General features: G+C 33.3%; 1 protein-coding gene across 1 annotated transcript; it reads right to left on the minus strand.

Moving 5' to 3' along the window:
* Positions 1-4588: 4588 nt before the first annotated feature.
* Positions 4589-19772, minus strand: LOC110113033 (methyl-CpG-binding domain-containing protein 10-like). Its single transcript, XM_028692570.1, has 3 exons — positions 19650-19772; positions 5741-5981; positions 4589-5640 (listed from the first exon to the last, which is right to left on the minus strand). The coding sequence occupies exons 1-3, from the start codon at positions 19770-19772 to the stop codon at positions 4589-4591; spliced, it is 1416 nt and encodes a 471-aa protein (XP_028548403.1).
* Positions 19773-20563: the final 791 nt, after the last annotated feature.

The following is a 20563-nucleotide window of genomic DNA, read 5'->3' on the forward strand; positions in this document are numbered from 1 at the left end:
ATCTCTCTTCTTTATATTATAAGAACCTAAGAATCTCATTATGCATTAAACCGAGAAGAGAATAAAATAGCATCCCTAATCACAAGTATTCTACAAGTGAAGACCTAAGATGTAACTAAACATGTAGGCTTGCACCTAGAGGAAACTACTGCCCACATCAAATAAACTCCACTTGAGCCGGTGCATCAAATAGGAGAAATTTTGTGACTATCAAATTATATATATCATCATCCATCGAAATGTACATGCAAAAGTCACTATTTTTCATGGATAATCATATGTATAATGTTATATGCTCTTCAATTGGCCTGCTTTCATAGAGTGTAAAGGTCTATGATCATTTATCATACAGGATAGTGTAATTATACTCTTTGCATTTTAACCCCCATGAGTAGTTTCCCTTTCGGAGACCCCCACCCATATTTAATAAGTCTTCTTACCATATTCAACCATATTTGAGCAATCTTTAAACCATCTTTGATAAATGATTGAACCTTCTTTGATCATGAACAAATTATCTTTAAATAAAGGTCACATAAGATTCAATCATGTGTTAAACATGATTTAAAGATTGCTTACAAAAGTTGAAGACTACACAAAGACTTATTAGAGATGGGTCAATCATCATCTAAGATTGTTCAACGATAATTCAATATGGTTTAATCTTTTTTCAAAGGTGGTTTAAAGAAAGTTTTTCTCTCATCATAATTCTAAGGATTAGCTCATTTGAGTTTTTAGGTTAAGTATATAGATAAGTTGAGTCATTGAGCATGGTTGACTTCTTTAGGCTAATCATTTAGAAGAATAGAGTTCTTAAGTGAAAGGTATGACATAGTAATGAGAGGATGTAAATTAGTATGATTTTAAAATGATTTTAAAATAAAAAAAAATAATTAAAAAAAAAGGTTAAGTATATAGATATCTACTCTAATTCTAACAGTTAAGAGGCATTATGGAGCTTTGGTCACATATATAGTAAGGGTATTGTGGATAAATCCATTAAGTAATTTATTCTATGACCTTATTATCTAGGCTAAGAGTTCTCCCTTCAAGCACTTCTTTAGAGCACCTAAACGTAGTTCTATATAGCCTTCTTTTATCAAATATTACCAAGAATGGTTTATAATTGTTGGAATGTTACGTAATCAATTATATTCAATATTGGAGGGAAGAGAATGGAATTTAAGTTTATTGACTTTGATTTAATGATTTGGTTGAGTTTTGGAGAGATCTCATCTAATGATGTGTTCAAGATGATGTCAAGAAGCAACATACTACTAAATAACTACTTGCATGGTAACAAGAATTTCAAGTATACTTACTTAAGTAATGCTTTCATGAAATGCCCTAACAAAGATGATGTGTGAAAGATTGGAATGTGCTTCTTTATATATGGTGTCCTCCTAAACCATAATAAGCATAACATTATCTTGACTAAAATGATTCTCATGGTTGAAGATGAGGATGCATTTTTAGATACAAATGCAATAAGATGTCAAGAGAGAGGGTAAAATGATAGTTAAAAAGGGATATAATGCACTATGAGTCCACTACACTAAATAAGAATGTACTAGTTCAATACATTATAACTAGATACAAAGTATTACTATGGTTCTAGAATTATGAAGTCATCCCAAACCAAGGAAAGAGATGTGCATAATTCTTTGGGGAGATAACACGAAGTATGTTGAGCCAAAGGAGTAAAATGTTGCTCATGCGCAAGGATTTCTAGTTATGACATATGAATAATGAAGTAAATATGTATTTTTTTAACCAATGTACATGATTAAGGATGCAAATATATAATTTTCTCACACGCACTTTTTATATGAGTTTTACATATGAATGTCCATCCTTAATTGATACATAGGTTTGATGAGAATGATTTTTATAATATATTGTACATACTCTCAGTAGAACTAATCCAATTAGAATTGTAAACAAAAAAATCAAGCACAATTTTTTTAAGGAAAGATAAGGAGAAAAAAAAACCTAAACCAGGGAAAAAATTATGGTGCCACACCACTCCGAGAAATCCACTATGAAAATTGAGAGAAATTTTATAGAACTCTTTTCTTACACTCACTTTTTATCTCTCTTCACTTCATACACACGGTAATCTACTCAAAACAAGTAAGTGATGCATCCAAATGACGCAACTCCTCTAATGAAATAAGAAGGAAGAAAATTTGCTCATCCTAATTTGCAACACCACGAAGCTAGGGTTTAGAGCACTGCGTCACTCCACTCTTTATCTCTAGCCTGACTCAAAATGTTGTGGTGCCAGGGATTGAATTACAATAACACTCCACTTTCTGTCTCCGGCTCGAGCATGAAGTATTATATTGCTCTAGCATAGAGCACTATGGTATTATTCTATTGTACAAAAAAAAATAATTTTTACACATTGGCCCAAAAATATTTAATTAAATAAGAATAAAATAGAAATTGGAAACTATAACCAATCTTGTGTTGGGAAATATAATCACATAGAAAAATAAGTTAAAAAAAAATAAAAGTGCAGCGAAGAAATATAATTTATGCAATTTATATATATATATATATATATATATATATATATATATTGCGTGTTGGCTCAATACAACCCCTGCAAGCTCCTCAATGAGCTCCCTAAATGTAATTGGGGTCTAAGTCAATAATATAACATGATTGATTGACATAACCAGATTCCACACAAAGCTAACATCTTTTAAAGATTTTCTTATATAAGAATTATATGAAAATTAAGGAGGTGTAGGAGGATAAGAGTGAGAAAGTTCTTGCCACTAACCTAGCCTTTGACTTTATTGATAAGAGAAAGATGTAGAGAAAAAAAATGAAGAAGAGAAAGCATTAGAGAACTAAGCTCTTGTCATTGTATGAACAAAATAAGGAGGTGGAGGAGTTAAGAGATCAATCTTTCCCATTGTATATACAAATAAGGTGGCAGATAAGGAAGTTGAAGTTAGTCTATCTATTATAATTATATGAATGATTGACAAACATTATGTAGAATTTAAGGGAAAATTTAAAAGAATAAGAGGTACCTTATTGTGGATTTCACAAACTCATTCTAAAAAAGGCACAATCGTATAGATTTGTACATCATTAATCGATGTTATTTATTGAGGAGGAATTATTCTCCTTAAAATCTTGGGTATCAGGGTTGGTTTAGAACTCCAAGAAGAATGAAATAGAATTGGACAATGGAACCGTACTGTTGCTCTAGTAGTTGAATACTTCAAATACATGGTTAAATAGCAGCTTGAGACTTCTTTTAATTTAATTAAGTATGGTTCCAACATTTGAATAGTCTTTATGCAAACTTTTTTTTTTTTTTTTTTGTAAAATTTATATTCTATGTTATTTAATAAGGGAACAAATTTGACTACTCCAAAACCTATGATTTTGGCATAGTTGTGTTGGACAAAAAATTTGATTAATATTGTAAATCAATAGTCTCCATTTTCAAAAGCAAGGTCAAAGGTCCTAATGTGACATTCAATTACGCCACTAGAAAGGAGTTCTTTTAAGTCATGTATATATATATATATTTCAATAAATCAGAATAAAATCCATTGGATTATATATGAGATCTCACTTTCTATGATATCCATGGCATTGCATGATTGTGAACCCTCATGCAATGCACACCATACAAGAAATGATTAGTTCATTTTACAAGTGCTTCCCTAATTTTGTTTGAATAATTAGGGCTATTTGACAAAAGATAATTTTTGAATAGTTAAGGCCACCATAGATTATGTCCCAAGGGCTACAGTAAAATAATTCATTTTAAATTTCAAGAAAAGTTAAGTTCTATAATTCTTGCACATATTGTCAAATTATTGTTCTATATATATTATTTGTAAAAGTGGAGTTTATACAATACAATACTTAATATATCTTATTTTAAAGAAAATCATTGGGAGGTTACACATGATTGCACACAATTCTTCATAGAACATTTATTTGTAAAATTATTTCGCACTAACATAGAGCCATAGGTCTAATTATCATTATGATGTAGACATTAACTTTTGGGTTCATTTTTCTTTCATTAATCCAATTTATTTATCTCTATTATAGATGTTGCAGATGTTGTTATGAATTTATTTTAGTTTATAAAATTTGTCAAAGACACCATGTTGTGTCATAACTATTATAATTACACTCTTTATTATATTAGCCTCTAATCTATAATAGAATCACAACTAATCTTGGAATGATGATATAATGCTAGACAAACCGAACCATGAATAACCTTCAAACAATTAAAGCACTTATAGCAGTTGCGAAGATTGTTCTAAAATATTTATTGAGCATTACCTATGCTTAACATCAGAAGAGCATCACATAAAATACAATAAGAAATCACCCAAAGAAGTTCCCATCGTCCTGATCTGTTAAGTTTAATAACGAGAGTGATTAACTTGTGTCACCGTTCGCCACGTGTCAAGATGCTGTTGATATCTATCAATTTTAGTATTATAATAGGGCATAATCGAAAGCAGTGAGGACGATTATATTACACCTATGCAAACAAAGGCAACACTAAATGGCTTCTCACTGCCAGATTCGATCTCATTCAAGCAATTGCTGAAGCCTTCTGTGGGCGGTTAGCAGTGGGAATAGCTTGGGAAGGAGAAACCTGCTCGCCTTTGTAATTATCATTTAGGAAGGAAGTCGCGTCTTTACTCTGCTCTCCATGTGCCTGTTTTTCCTGCTCATTTTCTTCCTTTCCAGATAGATTTACTGCAGATTCTTGATACACGTCATTTTTATTAGCTTCCACAGGCTTACCATTTGAATAAATTATAGCTTTAGCAGCAGAAACTTCCTCTTCTTTTACAGAAGCATCCTCAGCATCTGTCGGATCTACATCTTCTAAGCTCTTTGGTGCTTGTGTAGATATCTTACTTTCCGGTGCCTCATCTACTTCATCCAGTTTAGTGCCTTCATTTGAATCAATTTTAGCATAATTATTGCCCGAAATAACTTTAGCAGCAGCCTCTTCCGCTCCTATAACTAAACCCTCCACATCATCTTTCATATCAACATCTTCTATAGTCTCTAGTGCTTGTGTGGCTTCACCTTTCTCACTTTCTGGTGCCCCATAATCTACCTCTTTCTCCAGTTTGGTCCCTTCATTTGAATTTTCCTTAGCAGAACTATCCTCCGCAATAGCTTTAGTAGCAGCCTCATCCTCAGCATCTTTCATATCTGCATCATTTACTCTCCCTAATGTATCTGTAGCTGTCTTCTCACTTTCCGGTGCTTCATCCTCTACTACATCTGCATTTATATCATCTTTCTCATGTTTGGTTCCTTCATTTGAATGTATTTTAGAAGAACTATCCTCCGAAATAACTTTAGCAGCAGAAGCGTCATCCTTGCCTTCTTTTACTGAACTATCAACAGCATCTCTTACATCACCTTCTACTTTCTCTGCCGCTTTTGTAGCTACCGCCTCCTCACTTTTTGGTGCCTCATCCTCCACATGTTCATCTACACCATTTTTCTGTTTGGTTCCCTTCTTTGAGCTTGAAATCCTTCCTCGCTTCTTTGGAGGTTCTTCCTCCGGAGTCTCCATTGCCTTTGTCTTTTCACTAATTCTAGCAGAACGCCTTGGGGTATCACCTGTTTCACCGATCAAAAACATATTTTAAAGAGCAAAACAGCAATCCGTAAACATCTATCTTGCAGATGTTATAGAAAAGAAGAGGAAAAAAGATGCTACCAGATCCCCAATCAAATTCTGAAGAAGAAGGGCCACCAGGGTGGGATCGAATATACTGGTCCAACTGTTTCTTGTTTCTAATCTCCTCACCAGTTGGAGAAATAAAAACTATCTCGTTCCTCTTTGGAGTTCCAGCCTTCCTTGGAGTAAACTGAGGTAGAAAGCAACGGTGAAAAAAAAAAATAACAATGGATAGAAAAAACAATTCAGTAAGTACAACAACAAAATGCAAATCACCAATCTATAATGAATAATGCAGTCCTATCCGATTACAAAAGGACAAATATCCAGAGCCATCCAAATTCCATTAGAGCATCATGTCGTCTAGTAATTTGAATTAAGAAAATGTGTTTACATGATAAATAAGCAACTTCAGGAATAATATTGCTAGTTTAAAATACTGAATGATTGAAACAATGGTATCTTCCTATTTTAAAAAGTTACAGCGGTTCGCACAACATGAATGCCTGTCAATACCTGCTAAGAAGCATGTGTATATAATATTAAGTAAACAAATGTCAAAAATCAAACTTCATACATTCTGAGAAGCCTAATAATTATATAATAGATAGACGAGGTTATGAAGTGTTCCTGCAAATTGAAAGATCGCAAAGGGTCATTCCCCATGAATGAAGCTGGTTCAAGGAGGGGCTGATGTCCACAATCTTACCCTTGCGTTGAATAAAAAGTTTATTTTCATGACTCGAATTTGGGGCCTCAAGATTACATTGAGGGCAACTTAGCCTATTGAAAATAGCCATGGATCTATTTTGTAAATTAAAGATCCGAGTCCACATCTTTCTAATGCAAGATGATTAGTAGATAATATATCACCAAATAATCATAAATTAAAAGAAAAATAAGGTACTATGATTGGCTACTATAGTTGTCAATGGTATGTTGTGGCACAATGCAATCAAGCACATTCTTGCACCGTTGTTATGACGCAATAAAAAAGGTATGAAAAGGTGCCGTCCATTTGCAGACGAAGTGTGCATGGGGCTAGGCAATTACTTGCATGAGTAAGGCTATGAGAGCACTCACAACAATCATCTCATCAGCAAGTTCAAAGCTCGTCCACCTTTGCATCCACCTCCACCAATGATGCCCCTTCTGCAATCCCACTTCTTCCCTCCATCCTATTTACTCTCATCATCTCAGATCATGTCATCCAATTAGCAAACCCCTAGCCCCATCTGTCTAGTCAACTACCCCACAAGACATCTTGTCCACAAGAGTAATCAACAGTGCCCAATAACGAATCCTATCAATCCTATATGCACGTCTTTTTTGCATCTCAAGAATCGCAACAGGTAAGAGCAACCGACAACCCTAAATTGTTGTATGAGCAACCAACTGTCCCAAAATGGAAGTATTATTTTCTTCCTAACAAGTGCTTTTATTTTTAAATTAATTTATACTTGCAAGAAACTAACTTATGCATTTTTATTAATAGGATGGCACATATAAAAAATGGTTGAAAGCAATCCTTCACATGCAAATAGTAAAGACAAGCAAATTATGGTTTGTTCCTAATGGAAGAATTCTAACACTGAAATGTACAATTTATGGCAAGATAGTAAATGGTAGAATAATAAGATAAAAGTAGGGCATATGAATGCCAAAAGTTATCCTTGTCCTCAACTTGTTAATAACGAAACCACATGATAGAAGAATGAGAAAATGGTCAAAATGGTCTCTCGACGCTTTATGGAAAACCAAAATACTCCTAAACTATATTAAATGACCATTTAGGTCCATCAACCCGTTAAAGAATAATCAAAATAGTCCTACCATTGGACCATTTAGATACATTTTTAAGGACTTTGAGAGACAAAAATGATCTTTTAATATAATTGAGGACCATTTTTATTCTTCATAAAAAGTAAAGAGATCATTTTGGTTATTTTCTCATAGAAGAATAAAAAGAAATAACTTAAGGAGCAAAGCAATAAGAAAAAAGATAGGGCAAACACAAAAGAGTTGGGAACTAAAAGGTAATGAGAGATGAGAGAGAAACCATAACTTTGCAAAATGGATGTATTATTCTAAAATCTCTGCTAATGCAGTAAAATATGATAATTTTTTAGCAATATTGGAGACAGATGAACAATTTAATCCTAGAATAAAACTTCATAGTTATCGTGAAATTCAAGTTTCTTTTTGCATAAGTTGGTAGGACACACATAAATTATAGTAACTTCATTCAAAAGATAATGTTTAGTTGTACTCTTATGATAGATGGTTGATAATCTTGAATTCATTCACAAAGAATGCCATAAAAATATTTGAGTTGATGAATAATTCATTGATCAACTCGAGAAGCACAACTTGATTCAAATTATCACTAACAATGCTTAAAGAATGTTTTAGTTAGTAGAACACAAATTAGCATTTATTTAATTTTTTTCATTTGAATAAAAAAAGTTCTTAGTATAAACAACTAAGGTTTAGTACACAAATAAAATGTTTTTAATGATGTCTTTCAAAAAATTGAGTTTCTATTTTTTCAGTTGAGTTTAATTAAATTTCATTACCTTATAGGGAAGTTCCTGAAGGCGAAGAACTCATGCCTATATTAGACTCCTTATATTACACGCTATATAGATTTCATTAAAGGATACATCTTTTAGATTCAAAAGTTAAAGGGGTTGTTTAAGAAGTTGGTGACAGCACATAATAGTATTTTGAAAGGCGTTATTGGGGCTCGTCTCCAAGAAAGGAAATATAATTAACACAAAAAATGAAGGCATACACCTTGGAGCTCGCTGCATTGCTATGGTTACCCAAGGCTCATCTCTTTTTCCTTCTTTGGGGGTGACTACTACATCTCTAAGGGTAAAGCCACTCATCCACCTGAGCATCCTCATCTCTGCAACACTTGAGTTAGTATTATGTTTCTCTTTTAATGGCCAACATTCGGCACCATAAAACATTGTAGGTATCACCACCATCTTATAGAATTTTCCCTTAAGTTTAAGGGGGACTTTTTTATCGCACAACAAGTCCGATGCATTCCTCCACTTCAACCATCCAACTTGAATTCTGCTGAAAATATGCCCATCTATTTCACCATCGCACTAAACAATAAATCCAAGATATCTAAAATGTGTACTCTTATTAATGACTTGATCGCCCAAAGTTACAATCCCCTCACTAGGCCTATTACTAATAAAATTACACTCCATATATTCAGTTTTAGATCTACTCAACCGAAAACCTTTAGACTCTAAGGTTGACCTCCATAACTCAAGCTTACCTTCAACTCCCTCTCTAGTCTTATCAACAAGAGAATATCATCACCAAAAAGCATACACCAAGGTACAACCTCCTGCAAATGTCTAGTGAGAACATACATGACTAAAGCAAAAAGATATGGGCTTAAGGCTGATCCTTGAAAAGGTTGGAGTAGCTCCAGTGGAAGATAAGATTAGAGAGTGTTGCCTTAGATGGTTAGGTCACATAAAATGGCGGCCTTCTGATGACCCGGTTAAGAAAGTAGAGGATATAGATTTAACTTATGTTAACAAAAGGTAGAGGTAGAGCTAAAAAGACTTTGGTTAGAAAATATTAAAAATGATATTTCTTTATTAGATTTAAACAAGAATTTGACTTTTGACATGACACAATGGAGAAAAAAGAATTATGTAGTCGATCTCTTATATATCCCTAACCCTTACATCCCCATTTTGGCACTATTACCTCTTTTGCTTGTCTTCCACACAAAGCTGGTCCACTCATATTAGTGTGATAGTCTTCATGCATGCATCTGCTCGCTGCTGCCATTGTGCTCACATTATCATATGATATATATTATATATTCATTGTATCATCCTTTTGCAGAGTGGTCAAACAACTCGTTATTAGCTTAGTTTAATTTAAATGAACTTTTGTACGTACTTGGGAATGTAGTGCTTGTTTGGACATCAGTTTTTTATTGTATTATATCGGTCATAGTTAATTACTTTTTAAAAGAAAAGGTGTTCCATTTGAACTCTTTAAAAAATATAGATGATTTGTTCCGCTGCATTTGATATTTTTAGTAGCTCTGGTCTGTTTTGTATAATATTTGGAAGATTCAGTTCAGTAAGCAAATTCCAAAGCCAGATCCTGGTTAGTTTGTTAAGCTGGTCGGGATCCGGCTCGGGCGGGATCCGTCCCCGTCGGGTCGGGTCGTGACAGTTGGTCTTACTTGGTAGAGAGGACCTGACAGAGCACCTGGCAGGTACTCCTCGCCACTTTTTTTATTGTCCTGTTTTGATCAGGCAGGCATCAGAGCTTGACTCTTTATTAACTCAGTTGAAATGACTGAGTGAGTATTGAGCCCTTTTTCATTTGCAAGACCGAGTTGGTGGAGCAGATGTTAAAGCTTACTTGGTTAAAGTGAAGCCTTACTAGAGCACCTGGAAGGTGTCCCTTATCACCTCTCTTTACTTCGGATGTTCTGTAAAAGACTAAGCAGGCTTCCACTTCGTGGTTCATGAGCTTCTTGCTGAGGTCAGGCAGAAGTAGTGGCCACCCCAATCCACTGTTCCGAAAGGAGCAGGAGGGACGAGATCTTTTTCACCTTCTACCCGCTGTCCAGATGCGGTCTGCCTAAGCTAAGGCGTATGGGTACTTTTTTTTCATTGGAATAAAACCCTATTTTTATGGAAAATAAGGTAAGTGCTCAATCCATTAAAGAGGATGAACTTACATGTGTAAAAAGCAATAAGAAATAAAAAAGATGGACAAAGACGTTTAAAATATTGTTTCAAATAAACAAATATTAATATTTTTGTAATATAACCTAATTGTTGGAGCTAATTATAGGCTCCTTAATGAATGCTGGAGAAGCTGCGAAAATATGGCTGTAGTTGTTCATCGGGATTAATTGCCTGAAAATGAATTAAGGCGTTGATTTCAGGATTACAAAAATATTAATATTTATTTATTTGAAATAATATTTTAAACGTCTTTGACCATCTTTTTTATTTCTTATTGCTTTTTACACATGTAAGTTCGTCCTCTTTAATGGATTGAGCTCTTACCTTATTTTCCATAAAAAGGGGGTTTATTCCAATGAAAAAAAAAAAAAACAAAAGAGGTTATAAGCAAGTTCCCATACGCCTTAGCTTTAGGAAGAGATTTATCTAATTTAACTTCATTAATACAGTTTAAAATATTAATAATTAAGTAGATAAATTAAAAAACTAGCAGCATAATTAGTGAATAATTTTATAATTTAATTTAGCTTAATTAAAAATTTAAAATTAATTTAATTAATATAATTTTAAATAGAAATTATTAATTATATAATTAATAGTTTAAATAATAATTAAATAATTATAGATTGTTGACATTTGTTTATAAGTAGCAGAGCAAGTGATATTAAAATAGTAGAGCAAATATCAATGAATACTGCGATCAGAAAGGAGGACATCCCAGATGCAGGCTTGGTTTCATTCCTGCTCTCTAAACAGAAAAAGACATTAAGGAAAAAGAAGTTTAATAAAACAGAGAACCGGATGCATAGATGTTATTACAGACAATAAAAAAATGAAGTTTCAGGAAAAATAATTTTACAAATGCGATGCTTCCAAACAGGTTCCTTCAACTGCGTTTGTCGTTTCAAATTGGAAAACTTTAGAATTATGACAGACAAACTAAACGAAGCCTTAAGAAGTTTATGGCGGGAGCAAGGTCCAATTCAAATCAGCGGCCAGTGATGCCGACAAAATGGACATTGATAATGGAAATATCACGGAAAGGGCAAACCAAAACTTTGTAGGCAACTTAGAGATAAGTCTTATCATGAGCGATGCAAATGATGAACATAAGCCAGTTATCTGCCTCAATTTATTCTAGCGGAGGGAGCAAGTGCCATATAACCCTGGGAGTTCAAGAATTGATGGCTTCCCACTCCATAGAAACGAAGGTAGAACTTTTTGACCTTGATTTTGCCAACTCCCGTGGGCCCAATGGACTAGGTTGACCAAGTCAAAGTTTGACTTGGTCAACCCAAGCCTTAATGGGTCAATTTTGATCCATTAGGCCCATTAAGGGCCCAAATCGAATTCAAATCGAAATCAATCTTCTCATGGCCCAAATCCTCTTCCCCCTTTGACCTATTTGACTAGGTTGACCAGGTTGACCATTAACTTGGTCAACCCAAGTCTTAAATAGGCCATAATAACATATTTAGGTGGATTTAAGGCCTCTTTATTGCGTTTAAAGCCCCATGAACGTTTTAAAATTCAAAGGATGGCCTAATACATTTAATTTCCCTCCCAATTAGCTGTGGATGAGATCTTGGCCATACTTTTTTGGATCGAGGCATTTAAATACCAAAAATTAGGTTATTTGGAGGGACTTTTGCTCTATTTCTCTCTCAAGGAGACAAAAAGATCTGAGATCTTTGGAGAGCCCTCTCACGACCTTCCCTCATCTTTCTCTACCAAATCCCGACGTCTGAAGCTCGCCGGCGATGTGATTCCGGCGAACCCAAGGCATTTTTCCATCTTGAGCTGAATCCCGCTCGATCAAAGGAGAACTAGACTTGACGTCAACTAAAAAAATATTCCTGCATCTTCCACGAGTCCAACGAGCCCAAGAACGCAAAAATCCGACGGTTAGATCTCTCGAAAACACTTAGAATAGGTCACAACACATATGGTAAAGTAGCTTTCTGAAATGCTGCTTTTAAACCAGAAAAATACATCCCCATGAATGCTCTTCATGTATAGAGCTTATATTTCAAATTTTATCGCGTTTCGTTAAGTATTTTGAGATAACTAAGCGAAATAGTGTTCTAGGGTTTCGATTCGGTTCTTTGAACAGCATGAAATCGCAGCCGTTGATCTTCCGATCAACGGCTATAATCTCGCCGTTCTGTGTTTGAACCGAACAACGGATCCTACCCTCTGCCTACGTGGATAAGTGGCTCATGATTGCGGGACCAATCCAGTTTCGCCACTTGTCGTGCCAAGGAATTTTATGGATTATTTATTTGAATTAATCAATTTTAAGCTATTTTAACTTCAAAAATTCATAAAAAATTCAATTCTCTTCTGTTTTTCGCGCACAATACTTCGAATCGATTGTATTTGCGCCCTCTTCAATTTAAAATTATTTTCATTTAAAAATATTAATTAGATTTTTAATTATTTTAAAAACCGTAAAGAAACATTTTTTTAAATTATTTTTAATTATTTTTTATATTATTTTTATTATTGTTATTATATTATTATTACTAATGTTTTACTGTTTTAGTATTATTATAATTATGTTTTATTATTATTATTATTATTATTATTATTATTTTCCTATTATAACTATTTTTAATCATATAAATTACTTTAAATATTATTATTATTATTTTTTAATATTACTATTATTATTATTATTATTATTATTATTATTATTATTTAACAAAATGAAATTTCAAAACTTTGTATCATAATTTAATTTAATATAATATTTATTTTAAATGATATTATTTTAAAAAAACATATATTTTTAAATATCTCTTTTATTGCATTAATCTTTGAAGATTCATAACTTTCTCGTTTTAAATCCGGTTTCGATGCACAACACATTATTTTATTCGTATTTGATTATGTACGATTTGAGATCATTCTTGTTTAAAAATGCTAGGTTTATCTACAATTATTTTGAAAACAGTAAAATGATGCTATTTTAAAAATATTCTATTATTGTATTTAAACTTGTAAAATTCATAACTTTTCCGTTTTAAGTCGATTTGGCATGCCTACCTCGTTCTCTTAAAAAAATACCTTTAATTTTTTTAAAACTATTTTTATATAGGTTACTTTGACTGTATGACAGATTTCTGTTCATGTGTGGTTATTTGATATAATTATTATCAAATTATTTTCAATTAAAATTAATTTTCAAAACATTTAAAACCTTGATTGGGTGGTCAGTGGGTCTCCCATATACCTATTTACTACAATTTGATTTATTTTAATTATCATTAATTTCGCAATATATATATATATATATATATATATAAGTACTTTGAAACTATTTTAAAACTACCTATATATTAAATCTCTTAACTTTGGGAGACTTGCTTCATGAAATTTTAGACATGGGTTCTATGTATGAAGATCAATCATGGGGGAGTGGATTAATGGATGATTGAGTCTCAATCATTCACTAATCCATTCATTAGGTGCATTTCCTTTCTTATTTTTTTTTTGTAGTTTGCATTTATAGGTTGCACCACCACTTAGTTTAGGCTCTCATAGATTTAAGAACATGGTGTGTTTACTTCTTTTATGTATTCCATGCATCTACTACCTTGAGGGTTAGCTAAAACATCAGTTTAAATCTTTACAACGTAGTGACATCTTAAGGATAAAAATTAAGGACCCATCTAACGAACTTAAAAATTTTCTAGGGAATAGGGTAGATCACTGATTGACACCAAAATCTCAACACTTAAACTTAGTGACATCATAAATCTCTCAGAATTTTCTAGGAATTTTTTGGAGTCTTTAGACCTCTTAATTAAGCAACCCTAATCAACATGTTAAATAAGGCCCCGAGACCTTCCAAAAATTATAATAAATATATTTTCAGTCATAAAATTACTCATAATACCTTGATTTGTTTAGAATCTGATCCTTGACCTCAGATAAATAGGGCTCCTCAGTTTGACTCTAGGTTGACCCCTAATTTGACCATAGGTGGAAATTACCATTTTGCCCCTAATAAAATATTAAAAATCCCAAATTTTCCCCAAACTCTTGAGATCACTTTTTCAAGTCATCTCTGACCTTTGGGGGCGATTCCAATCTGTTTGGGGCTGATTTGGGTCAAAATCATAAAATCAGCCCTTTAATAGGTAATTTAGATAATTCATAAATACCCCAAACTTAAAAAATTCATAACTAATTGTAGAAAATTTCAAATTAGGTAAACTCACTTGCATTAGAATCATATTAAGACCTAGTATTTATTAAAAATATTAGGATTCTATAAACTCACCTAAATTAGAAAATCAATTTTTTGGTCAACCCCAACCTATAGTCTAGTATCCGGGACTTTCTAAAATTGACTAATACAATTTGAACTTAAAAAATAACTATCCTAAGCTTTTAAAACTGATCAATCAACTAAATTAATTAAAATGGATTCTAATCCATTAATATTTTAATTTTAATTAAAATATCCCCTTTTGGCCTATAACAAATTTGAATTTTAGGTAACTTTAACCAACTACCTAACTTAGGTCATATCCAAGCCACATCAGTCTTACACACACATAGAATGGTTTGCTAGGACATCACTTCTAGACCTAGGCTAGACCGCTGGGTTTTATTTTTCTGCTGTGTGCTGGAGCTTTCCGTGGTTTTCACTACATGTTGTTTGAAAATTGATTGGTATGTTTGCTTACTTTTCTGCACTCTGGATGTGAGCGTTAGACTTACCCTTAGGTTAGGAATGTTATATATATATATATATATATATATATACTGTTCTTCCGTGCAGGTGGCCATGCTCAAGCTAATAAAAAGGGGGGCATCATTATAATTTCTAATATTGTCTTATGCAGGTGCTTGCTCAGCCCCCCTAAATAAATAAGGGCTGCAATAATTATAACTGCTACAGGTGGAGCTGCTTAGCCCTCATAATTAAGAGCATGACTTGGCACAGGGTCAATGGTTTGAGTTATTTTCATTTTCATATATAACTGCTTGTGATCTTTATTAGGATAACCATGCAGGGAGTCTAAAATTTATTTTTTTAATAGATATAATATTTGTAATAAATAGTTAAGAGTTGTGAAAATGCACTCTGAGTGGGATATTCTTATCCAGCTCGAATTTCAAAAGAAGAAGGCATCCCTAAAGGGGAGAGTCTTCTTCCATTTGGAAAATTGAGTTGGATGGCTTTAGATATCCAAAGAGAAAAGGCAATGCCCCCCTACCTAGGGGAAATTGTCTCTTCATTTGGATATTCAAGCCACGACGGATCCAAAGAGTCTAAGGAGAAGATTTCCAAGGAGTCCAAGGAGGAGAAATCCAAGGAGTCCAAGGAGAGATGACCCAAAGAAGACTGAAGACTGGAAGACCAATATCCCACTCAAAATCATTTGCGTCTGTCATAAGCTTAGAAATCTGGATTGTTGGCAGTGGTGCCCGGCCACTTTACTTTCTGCATACCCTGTGTTGTAATTAAAGGAAAGTTGGCCTATGGACATTTACTTGATTGATTTGATTTATATTGATGTGTTTACCTAATTGCGCAGTAGAAATACCTGTTTTTGCTAGGTTTTCTTCTTGTATGCCGCTTTTGTTTTCGCTTGGATTTCGTTAGGCTCTTTAAAGACTATAAAAATTCTTCTACTCATAACTAATCTTTAAAATTCTAAGTTTAAATAACATAGAAATTTAACGAATCTAAGGAATTACCGGAATCGTCCGGGGTCACATGTATATTACTGCATCCCTCTTTCCTTGTTATAAGACATCTCCCTATCTGTGGGTAGAGTCCGAATAATCTGGCCTATGAGGATGAAGTGTCGGATCTAGGGAGACTCAGTCTTTTCTAAAAAAATCTATTTTATATAAGCCTATTTTTAAAATTCTATAGCATTCATGAGCTGACATTTCAACTAGCATGCATTACATTAGTAACCAACTAATTAAAATTTAATTGCATTATCTAGGAGCATCTAACCCACATAAGTCCAGGACCACTTAGAAAATTTTCTAGATGTCGGTCCTATTTCCAACAAACTGTACCTCCCACCCATCTTTCATAATTGACTTGATAGCATGGTTTTGAATCGATTAGGTGGTTAGCTGGCTCCCCCAATCCAGGCCGGGGTAAATCCAGGTTTTGCACTACATTAGCTAGGACACGGGCCTTAGTGTTGTGTAGAACACTAAGCCCAACCTAGATTTGGGATTCGAGGCTACTACATTCGGTCTCGTAGTATGCCTTAAATAGTAGGTAGGTCCCTTCCTTTCAGGGACTATAAATCCTACTTATCCACGTCACAGGATGACGCCACCTCCATCCTTCTCTCATGTATGTGATAGGATGCCTGGCTTTTCTTTTATCCAGTTTATGTTCAGTACCCTAGAGCCTCCGAATGCTGGTATGAACCATGCATGTTGATTCAGCTCCTTTGGACCTTTCTTCCCTTTGAGTAGGACTTCCTAGTTTATACCCTGTACCGATCCCAAATTTGGAAAGGATAATGTATGATCCTTAATCGAGAGTTTTCTTGGGCTCCGGTCTGGGATGTAATTAACCACGGGGGCTTGCGCCCGTGGGAAACTTGGTCCCACAATCTACTAAACCCCATTCGAACTGTTGTATCAGGTGGGGGAAACTCGTAACTAGGTCGTGTATATTATTACCCATCGAGGTGTGTTGGTGAAAGCCTCTATCCTCAATGGTTAGTCGTATGCACGATCCAATCTGCCCTTCCAATCGACCCGTTCGCGCGGTGCTCTTTCAGAGGTCCATAGAACTCCTTGTGTTTTTCTATGTCACATAGGTGACGATGATCATATGTGGAATACTATTGACTCTGATTTTTAGAAAATCCTCACTAGATACCTGTGAAGAATTACATAAAGTATATAAAATTGAAAAAAATATATATATAATGTTATTGACCTTTATCCCTCTTATTAATACTATTATTATAATTAATTTTGTCAAGTGATCCTCTATGAAAATGTTAATGGTTGTTGATATACTTATGTAATACTTAGAATTAATTCATTTTTTTCTTACTTAGGAGATTTTTTAGTGTTTCACCTTATCAATGATTATTTGTGTGATTTTTCGTATAGGTTTTCTTTTGAGTATAATATTTTTAAAAATTTTAAAATTGTCTGAAGTTAATGTCCATTTACAATTAATCTTTATCACCAATGTGACATAGAAAAACTAAAGTATATTTGTTCTCTTAAAAGCTAAAGCATCACCTGTTTCATGAAGCCAAGGAACCACAATCAGATCTTATCAAAAGGCATAATGCAAAGGCAATGATGACGAAGGATTTTTCATTGTTCTTTAATATTATTTTTCATCTATGAGCAATATATAGAGATAATTATGCCTCCTTCAAACAAGAAATACATTGAAATCACAGTTATATCCTTCCTTAAACATCTCAATTTTATAGAAATCTATCAATATTTTCTAAATTAATAGAAAATATATAGATCAATCTTTCAAAGTTATAACCTTCCTAAAAACATCTAAATTTTATAGAAATAAATCAATTTTTTTTTATATTTAGATTCATCTTTTGCAGTTATATCCTTTGTAAAATATCTCAATTATAGCTATAGCCATCAATTTTCCTAAATTAATATCGATAATTTATATCCTTTCTAAAACTTCTCAATTTTACTGTCATCAATTTTCCTAAATACTTAAGAAAATTTTTAGCAATATTGTCTTACTATTTTAACAAATTGTATATATATTATGTATTTGTGTGATAATTTAATATTTAAATTCTATATTTTTTTCATACATAACCCTATTCATATTTCATTGTGAATAAAAAATTCATATTCATAATCAACCTTTAATTTTTTGAACTCGTGAATAAGCTCGATAAAAGAAATTAATATTTGATTTAGAATTAATAAATATAAAAAAATATAAAAAAAATTTATATTTATTATAATATAATGATTTAATTATTATTAAATAATAAAATTTAAAATAAATGTGTTTTTCATAGATATGTTTATGAACGTGTTTGTTTGATAGTTTAAAAAATTCGTTAAATATGTTTGCGAACATGCTCGATGTAATCGTTTGTTAGGAAGCTCAATAAAGCTCGTTTGTTAAGTTAATGAACATCTAAAAGTAGAGCTCATTTATAGCTCGTTCATGCGTGTTTATTTAAAGCTTGATAAGCACTAAACGAACTGATCATGAACCGAATTAAACACTTATTAATTTAAATGAACCAAACATGAACACAAACAATAAAGCTCGAACAAACATGAATCAAACTTGAACAAGCTAATATTAAATGAACACAAACATGAACACTCACATACTCCGCTCAGCTCGGTTCGTTTGCAGCCCTAATAATATGTGTTAACACCAACATCTTTGCCCTCAACTTTTCAGTTACTTGTCTCCTCAACTACGACAAAAATGATCAAGCATATCACCAACGATTACTTGATGATATTTCCAATCACTAAAAAAAAATAGCTATTGCCAACAAAAAATTTCATTGATAACATAAAAAAAAAATGGTAAATAGATCACTAACAATTTTTAAGGAAAAAAAAAAAATTGTCACTGACATCCAATGTAATTCCATCATAAATTGCGATAGAATTTCAGCTAATAAATTATAGATATATAATTTTGTTCATAAAATTCTATCAGAAAATTGCTGGAAGAATTATGAACGAATTTTCTGAGAATAAATTCTATTGATTAATTATATGTCAATAATTACTGATGGAAAAAATTTCAAAATTATTCGATATATAGACATTATAATGAAAAATCTGTTGATTATCTGCGGTAACCACTAGCAATTGAGATATCAAAAAACTATTAAAATATAGAGAATCTTCATTGATCAATTAGCAAAGCAAACATAAGATTCTCAAGGTTTAAGTGAGTTTAATTTTTTTTTTTCAAGCTTTAATGGGCCTTTTTTTTTTTAGGATACAAGCAAATCCAAGAAGGGACCAAGTCAAAATTACAATTCGACAAACATAAAAAAAGAGACATCAAACATAGAAGGAAGCAAAAGCCAATTGGGCTCAATCATTGGCAAGAAGCTTTCTGCAAACACCGATAAGCTAGACAAGGATTATTCAGAGGAGGAATGAAGCAACAACCACCAATCAGATCAAGAGGAACCACCAGCAATGGTTGCCAACAAGCCACAACCAACCAGGAGGTTCACCACATCATTGCTCGAACCACGAAGAAAAAACAACAACCGCAAAGGCAAGCCCCCAACATCACCAAACAAAACAACCCCCAAAACGGTCCAACCAGTAGAAAAGGAGCCCATCCACCACAAACTAAAGAAAAAAACCATTCCCAGCCAAGCATATCCCAATAGAAGAAAGACGACCCTATCCAAAAGGAAAAATCATTTCTTCACAGATTTTTGTCGATCACGCTTAGCTCACTTTTTAAAAACACCATTCTCAGCAAATTGAATAATACTTAATTCAAAATTATCTCACGAACCCAAATATTTCTCAATAATTTCCTCCCCACCATCTAAAGAATTGCCATTATCTAACCGATCATCATGCATCACCTCATAATCCCTTGATTTACTAACAAGATGAGCAAACAAAGTATCACTAGACATAACGAATATAGGAACCTCAATAAGAGGCATAATAGCTTTAGCCATAGGAACAAGACCATTAAAAGAGGAAGTGTTAAAACAAGCGGGAGTATCCAAAGCATTACCAACCTCACCATTATCAACATGCACAAGCTCAACCATAGGTGTAACAACCACACGATCCCCTGGCTCGTACGTTTCTCCAATTGAAACCGCAACCAAACGAGCTCTGGATTGGACGGATTTGCTCTTGGGATGATTATTGACCTCGGTTGGCCGGAATCTCGCCAGCGAGGTTTCACCGTCGGGCTTTGGTCGGGAAAGGTGAAGGGAGAGGCTCAGAGCCTGAGTGCAGGAGTTCTCAGGCTTTGGAGGCTTTGAGAGAGAAAGGGCAAGCAGAAGTCCCTCATTTGACCCAAATTCTCTCTATTTAAATGTCTAAGCTATAGATCAATGGTCTAGATCTAATCTAGGTTGAATTATGAGGGAATTTAGAGGGAAAT

The sequence above is a fragment of the Dendrobium catenatum genome, unplaced genomic scaffold (genome assembly GCF_001605985.2).
Source record: "Dendrobium catenatum unplaced genomic scaffold, ASM160598v2 original_scaffold_232032, whole genome shotgun sequence".
Classification (NCBI taxonomy): domain Eukaryota; kingdom Viridiplantae; phylum Streptophyta; class Magnoliopsida; order Asparagales; family Orchidaceae; genus Dendrobium; species Dendrobium catenatum.